At 47.1% G+C, this 18344-nt stretch overlaps 1 protein-coding gene across 3 annotated transcripts in view; it reads left to right on the forward strand.

Moving 5' to 3' along the window:
- The window catches only part of DAG1 (dystroglycan 1), a 103537-nt gene extending 91163 nt beyond the window's left edge, over positions 1-12374 (forward strand). For all 3 annotated transcript variants that reach the window (XM_073352644.2, XM_073352643.2, XM_073352645.2), the window contains exon 3: positions 7444-12374. In XM_073352644.2, the coding sequence (XP_073208745.1) occupies positions 7444-9852 (2409 nt within the window). In that variant the 3' untranslated portion in view covers positions 9853-12374. The remainder of the gene's footprint in view (positions 1-7443) is intronic.
- Positions 12375-18344: the final 5970 nt, after the last annotated feature.

An 18344-nucleotide genomic window follows, 5' to 3' on the forward strand; every position in this document is an offset into this window, starting at 1 on the left:
GGGCCTGTGCTTTTGCAGGCTGCAGTTGCCATGCTGAGCTCAGGTAAAGAGCAGCGCTCCCCTTCAGGCTGGGTGTTTCTCTGCCTTGCTGCAATGCACATGAACGGTGGGAAAATTGCCATAAAAATGCCTCTTTCCCCAAGGCAGATGGGCAGCTATACAGAGGCTGGATTAGGGCATGATCTCCTATGTCTACACATCTCAGAGCTGAATTCCAGGCAGCTAGCACAGACTGCTCACTCCCCACCATGACTTAGAATCATTGAATATCGTAGAATATCAGGGTTGGAAGGGACATCAGGAGGTCATCTAGTCCAACTGCCTGCTCAAAGCAGGACGAACCCCCAACTAAATCATCCCAGCCAGGGCTTTGTCAAGCCTGACCTTAAAAACCTCTAAAGAAGAAGATTCCACCACCTCCCTAGGTAACGCATTCCAGTGCTTCACCACCCTCCTAGTGAAAAAGTTTTTCCTAATATCCAACCTAAACCTCCCCCACTGCAACTTGAGACCATTACTCCTTGTTCTGTCATCTGCTACCACTGTGAACAGTCTAGATCCATCTTCTTTGGAACCCCCTTTAGGTAGTTGAAAGCAGCTATCAAATCCCCCCTCATTCTTCTCTTCCGCACACTAAACAATCCCAGTTCCCTCAGCCTCCCCTCATAAGTCATGTGTTCCAGTCCCCTAATCATTTTTGTTGCCCTCCGCTGGATGTTTTCCAATTTTTCCACATCCTTTTTGTAGTGTGGGGCCCAAAACTGGACACTCCAGATGAGGCCTCACCAATGTCGAATAGAGGGGAACGATCACGTTCCTCGATCTGCTGGCAGTGCCCCTACTTATACATCCCAAAATGCCATTGGCCTTCTTGGCAACAAGGGCACACTGTTGACTCCTATCCAGCTTCTCGTCCACTGTCATCCCTAGGTCCTTTTCTGCAGAACTGCTGCCTAGCCATTCAGTCCCTAGTCTGTAGCGGTGCATGGGATTCTTCCGTCCTAAGTGCAAGACTCTGCACTTATCCTTGTTGAAGCTCATCAGATTTCTTTTGGCCCAATCCTCTAATTTGTCTAGGTCCCTCTGTATCCTATCCCTACCCTCCAGCGTATCTACCTCTCCTCCCAGTTTAGTGTCATCTGCAAACTTGCTGAGGGTGCAATCCATGCCATCTTCCAGATCATTAATGAAGATATTGAACAATACCGGCCTGAGGACCGACCCTGGGGGCACTCCACTTGGTACCGGCTGCCAACTAGACATGGAGCCATTGATTGCTACCCGTTGAGCCCGACAATCTAGCCAACTTTCTATCCACCTTATCGTCCATTCATCCAGCCCATACTTCTTTAACTTGCTGACAAGAATACTGTGGGAGACCGTGTCAAAAGCTTTGCCAAAGTCAAGGAACAACACGTCCACTGCTTTCCCCTCATCCACAGAGCCAGTTATCTCATCATAGAAGGCAATTAGATTAGTCAGGCATGACTTGCCCTTGGTGAATCCATGCTGACTGTTCCTGATCACTTTCCTCTCCTCTAAGTGACTTGGGAGGATCCACCAGCAGCCTGGTGCAGGCCACTGCTTTGGCTTGGTTCCTTGTCTCAGAATCTGTATCTGCAGGACTTTGGATTTCCTGCTCCAATTCATTGACACCTGAGTTATGTGCCACACAGCATTCTAACGATTTTAATATCTGCCCAGTGCAGCTGCTGCCTTCGTGAGCAAATGTCTCATGCTGTTCTTTCCTGCCATGTCTGCTCTCACAAAAATGGAGGCCCACTGTTCCCCACAAGTGGTAGCAGTGGTGCAAGCTGTGGAGTGGAGAGGGAACAGGCTCAGTGGCTGTGGTTTAAATCCTGTGCTCATCTACACTACAGTTTCCATCATTGCTATTCCCGGGGGAAATTGCAGATCCTAATTTTACTCCAGTAGACTCAGCCATGTAAGCCTGTGTTGCCCCCAGTAGCTACTATGGTGACATCGCAGGACAGAATCAGGCTGTGACAAACCAAAGGGAGCCACATAGCTGCATGTAAGGGGTGCGGCAGGAGCAGCAGCCCCTTGAGAAAAAAGGGGAATGTCTCAAATACCTGTGAGGGAAGGAGAGAGAACTGATCAGGGGAAAGACAACTAAGGTGAGCAGCACCTCTCTGCAGACTCTGAGACAGTAGGTCACTGGGAAGGAGGTGAACATCCATACGACTTGGATCTCTGATGCTGCTCACTGCTGCCATTGGGTGAAGAGTTGGGTTGTGTATTGTGGGAGGCCTTCATGAAAACTCAAACCCCATAGTAGCAGCTGCTATTTTCTTGGAGCGGAAATCCACTCAAAATGTGGGTAAAATTAAGATCTGCATCCAAAAAGAAATGGTATTAAAAGAACATTAAGGCTGCACAGTCGAGCTCTTAAAAGTTAGGAAATGCCAGTATTTGGGTTGCTCTTGCAACCTGAAATGGCCCCCTATGCTCCAGTCTTTAATTATAGGATTGCATCCTGTTTTTTATACATTCAGTGCACAGCATTGATGGTGAACGAGGCAGAGCTGGGTAGTGATTCCAGAAGCCAATATAAGGTGTAGGTGCTCAGCCCATCGGAAGAATCAGGCCCTGGGGGTCTCAAGTTACACTCCCAAAATCAGTGAATACTTTTGCAAATTTTGACCTTAATCTTGCTGTAAAATGGAAATAACAGAATTGTGACAAGAGATTTATTGTTTGTGAGATATTTGTACCACAGTGATGAGTGCCACAGAGAAATCAGTTCTACATTCAGTGCAGGTTTCGGGTGGTGTGCAGTGTATAAGATATTGGAGCACACAATGAGGATAAAATGAAATATTAAGCAGTTGCCTCATTCTCTGAACACCATCCATATTGTGCACTGCTTGAGGCATGGGTCCTGTGGAAAAAAGTGATTGTGTAAGTAAAGGCTGTATCCAAATTGAATAAACACGAGGGCAGAATTAAGGTTGTACAGGCATCCCTAACTCTGGCACTTCCTAACTTTGGAGCACTTGACTTTTCAGCTCTAATATTTTTAACATTGTTATAAGCACAGCCATACTGGGTCAAACCAATGGTCCATGTAGCCCAGTATCCTGTCTTCCGACAGTGGCCGGTGCCAGGTTCTTCAGAGGGAGTGACCAGAACAGGCAGTCATCAAGTGATCCAGGCCCTGACGCCCATTCCTAGCTTCTGGCAAAGAGAGACTTAGGACCACCCAGAGCATGGTGTCGCATCGTAGAAGATGAGGGTTGGAAGGGACCTCAGGACATCATCTAGTCCAACCCCCTGCTCAAAGCAGGACCAACCCCAACTAAATCATCCCAGCCAGGGCTTTGTCAAGCCGGGCCTTAAAACCCTCTAAGGATGTAAATTCCACTACCGCCCTGGGTAACCCATTCCAGTGCTTCACCACCTCCTAGTGAAAGTTTTTTTTCTGATATCCAACCTAGACCTCCCCCACTGCAATTTGAAAATATTGCTCCTTGTTCTGTCATATGGTACCACTGAGAACAGTCTAGATCCATCCTCTTTGGAACCCCCCTTCAGGTAGTTGAAGGGTGCTATCAAATCCCCCCTCACTCTTCCATGCTGCAGGCTAAAAAAGCCCAGTTCCCTCAGCCTCTCCTCATAAGTCATGTGCCCCCGTCCCCTAATAATTTTTGTTGCCCTACGCTGGACTCTCTTGGATATCCCTGCCCATCTTGGGCTAGGTAAAATCTATGGAAAACATAATACATACAAATAAAATGTTATGTTGAGACTTAGCTTTGTATTTAAAGACTTGACTTCATGTGTCAGATCTGCTCTCAGGGGACAGCACTTTGCAGCTAGCTGCCAGAACGTGTATCCAAATTCTAAAACTAGGTAGAAAGCTTAGGTCAGCAGGAGACGAGGCCTGTTAGCACAGGCCCATCACTGCCACTGGGTTGCTGCACTTTCTCTGCTTACAATAGGTACAAAGCAATGTGCATAATTTCACTGTTAGTTGAGCAGCGGAGTAAAGAGCTGTGAAAACTCAGAGGTAGCAAGAGTCAGACCCATTGGTTTGAATTGCAAATGGAAAAGGATTTCTGTTAGTCCAGCTGCTAATCATTGATACTCTTTGCTCTGCTTGCTGCAGTCTCTAGGGCTTTTCAGTGTTGCATGTCATGTCTGCTCTTGTCACACATGAAGGGAATTGTCACCCTGTAGCTCACGAAAGCTTATGCTCAAATACATGTTAGTCTCTAAGGTGCCACAAGTACTCCTTTTCTTTTTGCTAATATAGTCAGTGAATAATGACTGATCTTGGTGCTTTTTCATTCAGCTATCTAAAGCAAGAGACCTCGTGCTTGGTAGCCAGCTCCAGCATTCCAACCCTCTCTTCTTCAACTGCTCTCAAACCTCGTGTGCATTCCTACAGTCTGCAAGGCTACCTTGTCCGGCTATATGTTCGGACAGATTATGAAATATGTGTAAGCTTTACAGAATTGCAGAGATATGAAAATGGCCTTCTTGGAGAGAGCTTAATCACATCACTGCATTAGGCTGCAGCAAACCCAGCAGGCTCGAGGGAACCTGAGTATCTCCCTGTGCACGGGGACACCTCGCAGTGGCGAAAGGAAGCTGCTTGTAGCATTAGAAACTGCAGGCTGGAGTAGTGGGAGCTGCAACTTAATTCTTGCATCACTCTGCTGCCTCCTAGTTCTCATTGAGCTCTGTGTAGGCTTTCCTAGGTGTTAAAAGAACAGGAGTACTTGTGGCACCTTAGAGACTAACACATTTATTAGAGCATAAGCTTTCGTGGTCTTATGCTCTAATACATTTGTTAGTCTCTAAAGTGCCACAAGTACTCCTGTTCTTTTTGCAGATACAGACTAACACAGCTGCTACTCTGAAACTAGGTGTTAAAGTGCTGCTTGGGGAGGGGATCTGCTGTGAATTGTAGCTGGGGCACCATGTGGTTCTCAGTTCTTCAACAACAGACTCCACCACTTGCTGCAGAGTCATGTTTCAGCATCTGCATTGGTGTCTTCAAAGCTACAATTCTTGTCCTTCCAGAGGTGAAAGACTCCTCCACACAGCCAGTGTAAAGCCAGCATGCATGCGATGCCCTGTACCAGTATAGGAAGGGATGGTGTGCTCAGCTACACAGAGAGCTTGCAGTGTAACTATGGGATTTAATCCACTTAATATCGAAATAAATAATGAGAGGGAAATGGCGCCAAAGTAGCCACTTCCTTGTTTGAGTCACTGCAAACTGCCAGTTCACTGCAGAACCCCAGGGCTTGCTGCATAGTCAGAGGGAAATGGGAGTGGCAGTAGCCTTGCAAACAGCGCGTCACAGTATGTCAGGCCTGCTCTTCATTGTGAATGGAGGGAAGTGGCCATAACACAAACAGAACATGAGCTGCCACAACTTGAGTGGGTGCTGGAAGCACACAACTGCCACCTGGCAGGTGCAGTTGGTGTCCCGTAAGTGGGAGCCGAGTACCTGGGCTTCGGAGCAGGCAGGAATGGGTACAGAAGTAGATACTGTGGCTTTGCACATGTGGTTTTTCCTTATATGTGGGGGGAGGTGGAAGCACTTTGGCATCTCTCCAGTCTGTCAGCTGTGCTGATGACAAACAGCTTGCAGTGAAAGCAAAGTCCTTGTAACATAGAATGATTGGCAAAGTAAGGCATGCTGTCTGCTGGCTGACATTTCAGAACAAACTCAGAACTTCTCACTAAATGAACTAAATGGCTAGGAGAACTTGGGGGAAATAGCTTTATTTATGTCTCTCCCCTCCTGTACCCCACATGAAGACGTGTATGGTCAGGGTTATCGGAGAGGTGCAGGGCAGGTGTGTGCTGGGAAGATGGGGGTGGAAGACTAGTAGGAATCACATCAAAAATACATTGGAAAGAGCTGGCGTGATTAGGTGCACTTAACTTTAACTTGATCTTCCTTCTCAGCACATAGCAGTTCCATCTTCACTTACATTAACTTTCCACTCCTAAATTACATAACAGGATTTCAAGGAAAGACTCAGGTTAGTGATCCACTAACCATGGCCCCAAGTCAGTCAACAAATAACAAAATAGCGTCCAGTATTAACTTACAGGAAAGCAGCAAATGAAATGTTCTGAATTCTCGGGTGCAGGGGGCCAGGCCGGAGCACACCTTTGTTTCTGTTCTAGGAAAGTCAAACTCCTGAATAGTAGGCTCGTTTTGAATAGGAGGACTGACTCCTATCAAATGGCTTGAACCTTTTGTACAAACAAAAATGATTGTCAAGTACAGGTTAACAGCGATCAGTCATGCCACCCGGTTTCATTCTCCACTGCTGTGTGCCTCTGCACTTCAGAGGTAAGTGCTGCCATGCTGATCTGGTGGCCCTCATTTTGTCCTAGTGTAAATGGCCACACAAGGAGTATGGGGAGGCAGTGGAGAGTCAGGCCTCTGGTCCTCTCAGGAGGATGGAAAGCCAAGGGCAGAACCTTTTCATTGGAAATAGCAGCATGGTGTTAATGATTCATTTCTGCTGTTATCAAGAGCTAAACGTGAAAAGGGCAACTGGCATGTTAGTCGCCCCAGTGACAGGAGATCCTTGTGAGCCTCAGATGAGGGCATGAGCTAAGTGGATATGCAATATTTTCCTTCTGGACATCTTAGGTTTTAGAAGACTTCAGAAAGAAGATGAACTGTGACAAAGTCAGAAAACTTACTAGCTTAATCAGTACTATTGTGAGAAAGATCTTTCTTTAATGGCTTAATTCAGAGCCACTTGGACTCTGGCATCTGAATTTGTGGTTCTACTAGGTATTTATAGCTCAGATAGTGCTGGAATAATAAAACATTTCAGCTTCATAGTTCTACATATCAACTAAACACTTTTGGCTGGCCCATGCCAGCCAACTCAGGCTCGTTGGTCTTGGGCTGCAGGGCTGTGTCGTTGCTGTGTAGACTTCCAGTCTCCGGGGCTCTGCAAGGTGGAAGGGTCCCAGAGATCAGACTCCAGCCTGAGCCCAAAAGTCTACACAGCAATGGAACAGCCCAAGCCCTGCGAGCCCGAGTTGACTGTCAGAGGCCAGCTCTGGGTGTCTTGCTGTGTAACCACACCCTGGAATTGCACTTGTGCCTTAGCAGAAAATAACATACTTATCCCATATAGTGGTGCCTACTGGTGCTTGGGAGCTTACATCATGGAGACGAGCCCTTTGACAAAGTATTTTAAAATACCTACTGGGTTTGCTCCTCTGTTCAGGCCACTTCAGTGTTTTGGGGGCAGATGCATGCAATAAAAATCAATCATGGTATTCTGGCTAGAAATTTACCTTTTACACCTGTTGTGCTTACAAGATCAGTTGTTGATAGCCTGTAACGTAAACATTAATTGTGATCAAACTAGTCTCTTTACTAATTTCTAAAAGGCAACAGTACCTTACCATACCTCTCCTTCTCTTCCATAGATATCTGAAGCGGGGAAAGACTCCTTGCCTTCTTGGCTGCATTGGGAACCGAAGAGTAGCACCTTGGAAGGTCTGCCCCTGGATACTGACAAGGGTGTGCATTACATCTCAGTGAATGCAGGGCAGCTGGAGCCCAATGGAAGTTATGTGCCCCAAACCATCAATGTCTTTTCCATTGAGGTTCACCCTGAAGACCACAATGAACCTCAGTCAGTACGAGTGACTTCCCAAGACCAGAATGAGGCAGCACCATTCATGTGTGGCACAGAGGAACCAGTCACAATCCTAACTGTAATTTTGGATGCTGACTTAACAAAAATGACACCAAAGCAAAGAGTTGAACTTTTAAACCGAATGAAACGTTTTTCAGAGGTGGAACTTCATAACATGAAGTTGGTTCCTGTTGTAAATAATAGACTCTTTGACATGTCAGCCTTCATGGCTGGGCCAGGAAATGCAAAGAAGGTGGTGGAAAATGGGGCCTTACTCTCATGGAAATTGGGATGTTCTTTGAGCCAAAATAGTGTTCCCAACATCAGCAATGTTGAAGCTCCTGCTAAAGAAGGTGCCATGTCTGCCCATCTTGGCTACCCTGTTGTTGGCTGGCACATTGCTAACAAGAAACCTCATCTTCCTAAGAGGATAAGGCGGCAGATCAATGCCACCCCTACACCTGTCACTGCCATCGGGCCACCTACAACTGCTATCCAAGAACCACCAACCAGAATTGTTCCCACTCCCACATCCCCAGCCATTGCTCCACCCACAGAAACAACGGCTCCTCCAGTAAGAGAGCCTATACCGTTACCTAGGAAACCTACAGTTACTATTAGAACAAGAGGAGCCATTGTTCAGACACCAACTCTAGGACCAGTTCAGCCAACCAGAGTAATAGAAGCCACCAGTACTATCCCTGGGCAGATTCGCCCAACGATGACTGGATATGTAGAGCCTACTGCTGTGGTTACACCACCCACAACCACTACTAAGAAACCAAGAGTTACCACTCTGAAACTAGGCACACCATCAACAACAGATTCCTCTACAGCTACAACTCGAAGGCCTACCAGAAGACCCAAAACTCCTCGACCTACCAAGCCCCCTGGCACGACCAGATCACCAATCACTAAGTTGGAAACCCCCTCTCCTCCAACCCGCATACGCACTACCATTAGTGGTCCTTCCCGTGTGTGGGAGCCAAATGAGCCGCCAAGGCTGACAAACCACATTGACAGGGTGGATGCATGGGAAGGCACTTACTTTGAAGTTAAAATACCTTCCGATACATTCTATGATAAAGAAGACACCACTACAGATAAACTACAATTGACTCTAAAGCTGAAAGAGCAGAAAATGGTGGAAGAAAACTCCTGGGTCCAGTTCAATAGCACTAGTCAACTAATGTATGGAATGCCTGATCACAGCCACATAGGTAAGCATGAGTATTTCATGTACGCCACGGACAAAGGTGGCCTCTCTGCAGTGGATGCTTTTGAAATACATGTTCACAAACGGCCACATGGGGACAAGTCTCCAGTTAAATTCAAAGCCAAATTCCATGGAGACCACAATGCAGTGGCCACTGACATCAATAAAAAGATTCAGTTGGTAAAGAAGCTGGCTTTTGCATTTGGTGACCGGAACAGCAGCACCATTACCTTACAAAACATCACCAAGGGCTCCATTGTAGTGGAGTGGACAAACAACACTCTGCCTCTGGACCCGTGCCCGAAAGAACAGATCAGAGCCTTAAGCAAAAGAATCTCTGATGACTCTGGTGGTCCTAGCCCAGCCTTTTCCAATGCCTTAGAGCCAGAGTTCAGGCCCATAAACATATCTGTGGTTGGCTCCGGCAGCTGCAGGCACATTCAATTTATTCCAGTGGCTAGAGATAGCAGGATTATCTCTGAAGCTACCCCGACGTTGCTGGCAGGTAAAGACCCCGAGAAGAGCAGTGAGGATGACGTGTACCTGCACACTGTGATCCCTGCTGTGGTGGTTGCTGCTATCCTGCTGATCGCTGGCATCATTGCCATGATCTGTTATCGCAAGAAGAGAAAAGGCAAACTCACCATTGAAGATCAGGCCACCTTCATCAAGAAGGGAGTGCCAATCATATTCGCAGATGAGCTGGATGACTCCAAACCTCCCCCTTCCTCCAGCATGCCCCTGATCCTTCAGGAGGAGAAAGCCCCTCTCCCCCCTCCAGAGTACCCAAACCAGAACATGCCAGAGACCACCCCCTTGAACCAGGACACCATCGGGGAATATACTCCATTGCGGGATGAAGACCCCAATGCACCTCCATACCAGCCTCCCCCACCTTTCACAGCACCCATGGAGGGTAAAGGCTCCCGCCCGAAGAACATGACCCCCTACAGGTCTCCACCTCCATACGTCCCCCCTTAATGAATAAAAGATTCTTTGCGGAGTAGGGGCCTCTAGTCCCGTGCCAGGGTTGTCTGTAGGGACTGATGGCCTGCAAATCCATTGCCAACCAGAAACACCACTCAGAATCCCAAACCGCAGCCAGCCCCTCTCCGGAAATGTTCGCTCACCAGAGTGCTGGGGAGACTTTGGGACACTGATTTTATTTTTGCCTAACAGCTTTTATTTTATTTTATTCATAGAAATTTCTTCTTGGCTCAAATGTATTTCTGATGGCAGGCTTCTCGACGCGTCCGCGGACTGGTGAAAAGGGAGAGAGATGGCTGGATGTGCAGGCAGCATAGGGGGTGGCACTCTGAGGCTCTGCTGTTTGCCTTTAACACTAACTGTACTGTTTTTTTTTCTATTCACGTGTGTCTAGCAACAGGACATAACATGAAAGATAGCCTACAAATAATGACATTTAAGGGACTTTCTGAAGTCAAGGCTGAGTTTTTACATTTATTCTGCTGTTTACCTAAAGTTGTCTGTGTAGTTTTTGGGACGGGGGAGGGGAAGTACTTTGCTAAAAATCAGCTCCAGAGGTGTTTCAAACCCAGTTAGAGGATGGACCTAGCCAGTGTTTTTATCAGAGGAATCCTATTTTTTCACATATTGTAAAATTGTCATTAGCCTGGGTGTGGGCACCCTTTGCCAAGCGGCCAGGAAACTCCCTGCCTCCACATAGGCTGTTGCTGGCCTGCCGAGATCACCCTGCCCGTCCCCATGCTGCTGGAGAACAGAACTTGGTGCCTCAGAACAGCCTGGAAAACATCCATTGGGTAACAGAGTGGGGCTCAGTCAGGTTCAAAGGGGCAGCATCTCCACGGTGGGCTGCATGGCTGTGGTGTGAGCAGGCCAGCAGTGGGGGGCTCTGCCAGGAATGGGGGAAGGTTTTATACTGCCCCACTTCTCCATGTAAGTAGCAAGTGCTGGGGTTTGACACACTTTGAGGTGTTTTGGCAAAGATGCAATATTTTTATGTAATGTGTTGCTATCTCCTCACTTCTCCTTGAGCATAGTATTGGCACAGCTTCTCATCCATCCCCTCTTGCTGTCCCAACCCACTTGTTCTGCACCACCCTCACACTCGCGCGCACATTACGCTGGCGGTTGGGATCTCCGAAGTGCCAGAAATGGCTCAGAGTAAAACTCTCAAATCTAATTTTTTACTAAATTTTTGATAAAGCCTCAAATTGTTTTATTAAAAAATAATTAAAAATGGTAACGCTGACAGCAGTTTGTATGAGCTTAGCTTCATAGTATCAACTCCATGGGACTGGCTGCTTTGCTCACTTTGAGTTCTGTCTCTTAGTCATTGTTAAATAATAGAGCCATGTCTAGGTTTCTTGCCTTTTTAAAATGAACTTCCATCATCTCTCCTGCAAGGTTGGGGTTGCCCTGTAGGCTGCTCCTGTGCTTTTTTCCTTTGAACTAAATCATTTTAAGCATGGATTTTTCTTGACCGTTTGAGAACTATTTTTGGTACATTTAGAGGGAGGAAAAACCCTTTGCAATAATGTGGCCCTGCCCTGGCCAGGGCTGGCTGGGCAGGTTCTGGCTGACTTTGCACACCAAACAGACACTTTAAGCCATATTGACTGTTTTGCAAAGTATGTTTGTGTGCTGACGTGGCCAAGTTACACACCAGTAGGTGACTGGAGAAAATGACCTTCACCTCTTAATTGCTAGGCTGGCATTTCCCATCATCCCTTTTCTCGACTTCAAGGGAGTTTGCCTGTCAAAAGCAAACACTAGTCTAATCTTGTTAGGGCCTTAGCTCAGCACTCTCTGCTTCTGCACCTACAGGGGCATGGGAGGAGTGAGGTCAGGGTGGCTGCAAAGTGCACCTCAGGCAGGGTTTTAGTGGTGCTGGCTTTACCCCACACCAACTGTGACTCCTCCCCCACTCCCCCCTTGCAGGAGTGCTGAAGCTGAGCAGGCTTCCTAAGAGAGCACTGGCCCATCTTTTCCTCTCTGGCAGTAGGGGGAGTGGGAGTGTCGTCACCCAGATGCTCTGCTGGCTTTGTGCTGCGCCTAGAGCTGTGTCTGGAAGCCCTTTGCAGCTGGGAGTAGATTGGGAGGGCTGAGCTGGCAGCGGTACATTTTGGGTGCCTCTTCAGCAGTCCTGAAGTTATCCCCACATGCGCAAGTTGGAACAGACTCCCAAACAGTGCCGTTGTCCCTAGCAACCGCAGCCTTTCCATACTGGCCATGCGCAGGCGCACATATGTCAGGCCTGGGCCTACCTGTCACCATAGAAACTGGAGGCGAAGGGGCAGTGAACAGAATAATAATAATGGCATTCTCAGCGGCCGCCTTCCCCCTAGCACCAGTGCTGTTTGTTTATGCCACTAGACACTGTAATGGTGAGAGAGACTTGTATTAAAAAAGTGTTCACCAACTACTGCTGTGTTTTTATTCCTTGTATGATTATTTTAAAGATGTTTTCTGTATTCTGTAAAGAATCCTATCAACTAAATAAACCCGTGTACTTTACTACACCGCAGTGGGCTCACGCACTCTTCCTCTGCTGCTGGCCGCAATCGTGAGGCGTCACCCACCCAGCAGGCTCCTGGGGTAGAGCAACTGCTGTGGTGTAATTCCAGGCCCAGCAGAGCTTGGGGGCAGCTCTCAGAGGGTATTCTGCCGCTAGCTGTGGGACGTGGGGGCTTTTACTAAGAGCTGCTGGCTTGCCCTCAGTTGTGCCTGGTGCTGCAAGGCGGGGTGTGTAAGTCTGTCTGTCTAGATGAGAGCCTCTCCCATTTGTGTGCTCTCTAGGAAAGAGTGAAGCAGACCGAGAATACAAGCTCTTGAGTTACTGCAGGGAATCCCAGTCTGCCACCAGCATGCAACCGAGAGGTGCTGGGTACACATCAGACCCGCCACTGCCCTTAGGGCCACGGGTGTGACTCCCACTCATCCATCTGTGCAAGTCCATGGAGACTTGAGCCCTTAACCCTTTATCTCCAGAGCAGAGCATGGGCAGCAGTGATGCCAATTCACCCCCATGCCATGCTGGGCCTTAGTCCTGGCCTGAGGGGCCCACTAGATGGAGACAGGAATCCCAGACAGGGTTTGAATGAGATTTTAACCAGTTCAGTGAAGCACTGATTTGAACACAGCCCAGTGGGGCTCTGTTCATGCAGCGGCTATTTGGCTGTTGTCACTAACTCAGCTGTCCACAGAAAGTCGGTGGTTCGCTCTCCACAGGGAATTGTACATTTGCTTTCTCTGTGTGCTCACAGCACAAACCTTGCTCGTCCTATCAAAAACAAGACTGTGACCAATCACATTAAAGTAGCTGAGATTTCAAATGCTTGGTTACATTTTGAGAAAATGGGGATGAGTTTGTGCATCAATCACCTGTTCGCAGGGACCCACTCGGCTCTAATTCAAGCTGCTGAGCACCTGGCATCTCGGGCCCACAGTGCTTGCCGGTCCATGCCCGACCCCCAGCTAATCAGAGCAGCTGGGCTGTGCCCTGGCAAGGCAGTGAAGGTCTAGCACAGGATCAGTTCTGCCCCTGCCCTAGACTCAGACAAGTGAGGTGAAGCAAAAGGCTCCATACATCCCATTACTTTTCTCCACAACCTTGTGTACTCTGAACATGGCTTCCATCCACTGTGTGTGTCATGATACCAGCTCTCCTGAACTACAGAGAAGCGTAGACCCAAAACTTCACTGGCACCAGAGCACTAGTAAAAGGCAAGTTTGAGTGGTAGGGAGAAGCCGGATGTGAGGAAAGGAGAGCTGCTGCCATTAGAGCAGGCAGAGAGAATCACTTCCTACTAGAAAAAAGAAAAGGAGTACTTGTGGCACCTTAGAGACCAACAAATTTATTTGAGCGTAAGCTTTCGTGAGCTACAGCTCACTTCATCGGATGCATGCCAGCTTATGCTCAAATAAATTTGTTAGTCTCTTAAGTCTTAGTTGCCACAAGTACTCCTTTTCTTTTTGCAGATACAGACTAACACGGCTGCTACTCTGACTTCTGACTAGATAACTTGTCGGTTTCCCAGGCTGAGGTTAACTAAAAAGCTGGAGAGACTGCGGCAGGGCCTAACTTCCCAGCCTTGCAAAGACATTGCACAGATGTTTCTCTGGCTGCTGGGCAGCAGGCTAAGGACGTGTTTTAGCCTGTGGTGTTCATTCCATGTCAGGACAATATGGACTCTGGAAAGGTGGGTAGTTGACAACCCAGCACAGCTGCTGCCTACTGCATTGAGCCAAAGCAAGCTTGAAACTTTCTGCTCTTCTCCTTGGTGTATGGATCCTGTTCTCACGAAAGCTTATGCTCAAATAAATTGGTTAGTCTCTAAGGTGCCACAAGTACTCCTTTTCTTTTTGCGAATACAGACTAACACTGCTGTTACTCTGAAACCTGTCATTTTCTCACTGTGACAGTCTGAGGCCCTGTTCTTAGGCTGAGGCCTTTGGCTAAGCAGCAGAGGCAGCCGTAAACTGGGAAGCATATGGTCCTATCCTCACATTCCAAACTTTGAGTCCCATTGAAATAAGGTGCTATTGGGCTGTTAGGCATTCTTAGGACAGGATTGTATTTCTATCACCACCAGATAAAGATAGTTAAAGAAAACTTAGTTTGATAGCATCCTATCTGGCAAGAAATCACTTCTCAATAGTTGTGGTTGTGAAACCCTAATTTCTGTATGTTTTATCTTTATGACCCCGATTTTTCTATTGTTAATCTGTCCTCTAATTGTTTCTATCTGCTGTATTACTAATTTTGCTAGGTGTAAGTTAATTAGGGTAGAGGGATATAATTAATTAGAGAATTATGTTACGGTATGTTAGGATTGGTTAGATAGATTTCAGTAAAATGACTGGGTAAGGTATAGCTGAGAATATTATATAAACTGGGGTCAAACAGGAAGTGAGTGGAAGGGGAAATTGGAATCATGCTTGCTAAGCGGGGAGGGAGGTAATGGGAATAGGGAACAGGGACACAGGCAAGGCTCTGCGATGTCAGAGCTGGGAAGGGGGACACTGGGGAACAGACTCTATTGGCGTATAGAGATAAGCCCGACTGGTGTGAAGGGCTTCAGAATATGTTTGCTTGGAAATTAATCCCAATAAACATTGCATTGTCTGCACTTTGGACTTCTGGTCTTTTGCTGCTTGCTGTCTGCATGACAAGAACCGGGGAAGCAGGAGGGTTGAGGGAAGGCCCTCTAACATCTTGATGCCATGACTCGGATGCATCACGTTGGACAGGTAAGTAGCAGCCACGTAAGTCCCCCACCCCAACTGTCCGCACAGCTGCTTGGAGGGGGTTATGGCAGGCTCTCATGATGGTAGTTGCAGGTCCTTGCGAGCTGGGGTAATGGTCTTTTTGGATAAGTGGTTACGAAAGAATCTGAGCCCATTCCAGGTGTGGGGGTCAACCTGGGATGAGATTAAGAAGGAAATGGGAGCAGTGTTGGAGACCCAGAAGGATGGGGGCTGGCTGAGGAGCCCACCTCCATGATAAATGGGTAGTGGAAGGAGGTCCGTACCCATGGGGCAGGATGCCTTCCAGGGAAAGGAGTCACTTAAGTCCACTTGTAAGAGGTTTGAAGTAAAGGCAGCATTATGGGAAGCTGCCAGTAATCTTTCATGTTTGGTGCTACTCCAGCAAAGGCTACTGGAGGATTGTGAAATAAAGTTAGGAGCAGTTAAAGATGATTTGGCAAACAGGGTTTGGAGTTAAAAGCAGAGTTAACAGACCACCTTAAGAGACAGGAGCTGGGACTTGCTCCTAGGGGAGTGGAGAGGGAAAAAAAGTTTCAAAGTGAAAAATGGCAGGGTTTGCAGGAGCAGGTAACAACCTCCACTCTTCTCCAAGAGCCAGGATAAAAACCTGGGGGTAAGGGTTCCCAACTGTTTAAACTTAGGGAGCCCTACCCTTTGCTCAGAGCTAACTATATCCTTTTCTTCTTTTTCTTCTCCTCAGTTTGCTTAATTTGGTTGGAAGTTGTGAAAATGTTAAAAGGTAATGGTTGTGAAGCAAATTACACAAGGGGGTCAGGTGGCTACTACCACCACTATGTTTTTGTCCCCAGGAGCCTTTATAGCTATTCTGAGGGGAAATAGGCCCTTTTCCCACAGAAATGGTCTGTAAAGGACTGCTTCAGGCACCAAGCCAGCCAGATACTCTGATCTATATTATTTGACTATTGGACGAGTTAATCAAAATCACTAAAGGAATGTAGGGGGTTTCCATTAAAACTTGATTGTCTCCAGTTGTACAAGATGGAGATGTAATCTGGGTACAGTTGTGTAAAAATAATAAAAGCAGTGTGTGGGGTGTTGGGCAAAAGAATTTTTGTGTGCGAATCTTTTTGTGTAATGTGAGGTTTTAAGGACCAAAACCAACACTCATGGTTTGTAAAATCCTGTCTGTAGATTTAAGATGAATTGTTTTAGAATCATAGAATCATAGAATATCAGGGTTGGAAGGGACCCCAGAAGGTCATCTAGTCCAACCCCCTGCTCAAAGCAGGACCAATTCCCAGTTAAATCATCCCAGCCAGGGCTTTGTCAAGCCTGACCTTAAAAACCTCTAAGGAAGGAGATTCTACCACCTCCCTAGGTAACGCATTCCAGTGTTTCACCACCCTCTTAGTGAAAAAGTTTTTCCTAATATCCAATCTAAACCTCCCCCACTGCAACTTGAGACCATTACTCCTCGTTCTGTCATCTGCTACCATTGAGAACAGTCTAGAGCCATCCTCTTTGGAACTCCCTTTCAGGTAGTTGAAAGCAGCTATCAAATCCCCCCTCATTCTTCTCTTCTGCAGGCTAAACAATCCCAGCTCCCTCAGCCTCTCCTCATAAGTCATGTGTTCTAGACCCCTAATCATTTTTGTTGCCCTTCGCTGGACTCTCTCCAATTTATCCACATCCTTCTTGTAGTGTGGGGCCCAAAACTGAACACAATACTCCAGATGAGGCCTCACCAATGTCGAATAGAGGGGAACGATCACGTCCCTCGATCTGCTCGCTATGCCCCTACTTATACATCCCAAAATGCCATTGGCCTTCTTGGCAACAAGGGCACACTGCTGACTCCTATCCAGCTTCTCATCCACTGTCACCCCTAGGTCCTTTTCCACAGAACTGCTGCCTAGCCATTCGGTCCCTAGTCTGTAGCGGTGCATTGGATTCTTCCGTCCTAAGTGCAGGACCCTGCACTTATCCTTATTGAACCTCATCAGATTTCTTTTGGCCCAATCCTCCAATTTGTCTAGGTCCTTCTGTATCCTATCCCTCCCCTCCAGCGTATCTACTACTCCTCCCAGTTTAGTATCATCCGCAAATTTGCTGAGAGTGCAATCCAGACCATCCTCCAGATCATTTATGAAGATATTGAACAAAACCGGCCCCAGAACCGACCCTTGGGGCACTCCACTTGATACCGGCTGCCAACTAGACATGGAGCCATTGATCACTACCCGTTGAGCCCGACAATCTAGCCAGCTTTCTACCCACCTTATAGTGCATTCATCCAGCCCATACTTCCTTAACTTGCTGACAAGAATACTATGGGAGACCGTGTCAAAAGCTTTGCTAGTTTTGGTTTGGTTTTTAAACAATGGCACTAAATCCATTTGAATCTTTCATTCAAAGTTGCAAAACTGACAGACACTTTTTGCCAGACACAGGTAACTAGTGTTGTTTGACTTTGGTATTTAGCAGTTAACCCTTAAGGAACCTCAATGCTTTATAAAGTTTAATATGTTTTTAAATAAAGACCAAAGTTGTGGCTGTGGTGGGAGGCGACCAGGGCCAGGGGATGGAGGAGACAGCCTGGATCTTTTTTTGCGTGTGCACAGGAAAAAAAGAAGGAAAAGGGGAGCAATGATGGGAACACTGACCCTTGGGGTGGCTCTGGGGGATCGGACTGTTGCTTTGGTGGGGGTGCATGAGAACGCTGTGGGCACAGGGGAGGCAGTTACACCTTCTGTGAAAGTTGATGTGGCTAATATAATGTAAGGTAGAGGAAGGAGAGAACTGTCCATAAATGGCAGCACAAAGGAGCTGCAAAAAATAAATATACCTGGTCAGCAAACAAGATTGAAGACTTAGATTATGGCCCTCCAGGATAGGGAGGTGGGAAAACAAGTCAAGCCTGAAAATAAGAGGGGAAACAGAGGTATACTACCTCATGAATTTCATGAATGAACAGTGGGATAATTCACAAGCCCGCCTATAGAACAAAACAAGAAAAATGTGGAAGTAATTCTTCTGTTTTTCTTGCAGTTAGCAAGATTTGTAAAAGGAAGGAGTATTTTTAGGCACTAATCTATCCCTACCCAGGGGCCTGGGAAATGTTTTTTGTTTTTCAGACACTCTACAAGCAAGCTGCTGCCAGCAGACAAATAACCCAGAGCACTGTGAGGCTACTGTCGCGACGAAGATTGTGTTGTATGTGTGTGTGTGTGTCTTTGTCTTGTTATTACCGTTATTTTGGT

The sequence above is a fragment of the Lepidochelys kempii genome, chromosome 7 (genome assembly GCF_965140285.1).
Source record: "Lepidochelys kempii isolate rLepKem1 chromosome 7, rLepKem1.hap1, whole genome shotgun sequence".
Classification (NCBI taxonomy): domain Eukaryota; kingdom Metazoa; phylum Chordata; order Testudines; family Cheloniidae; genus Lepidochelys; species Lepidochelys kempii.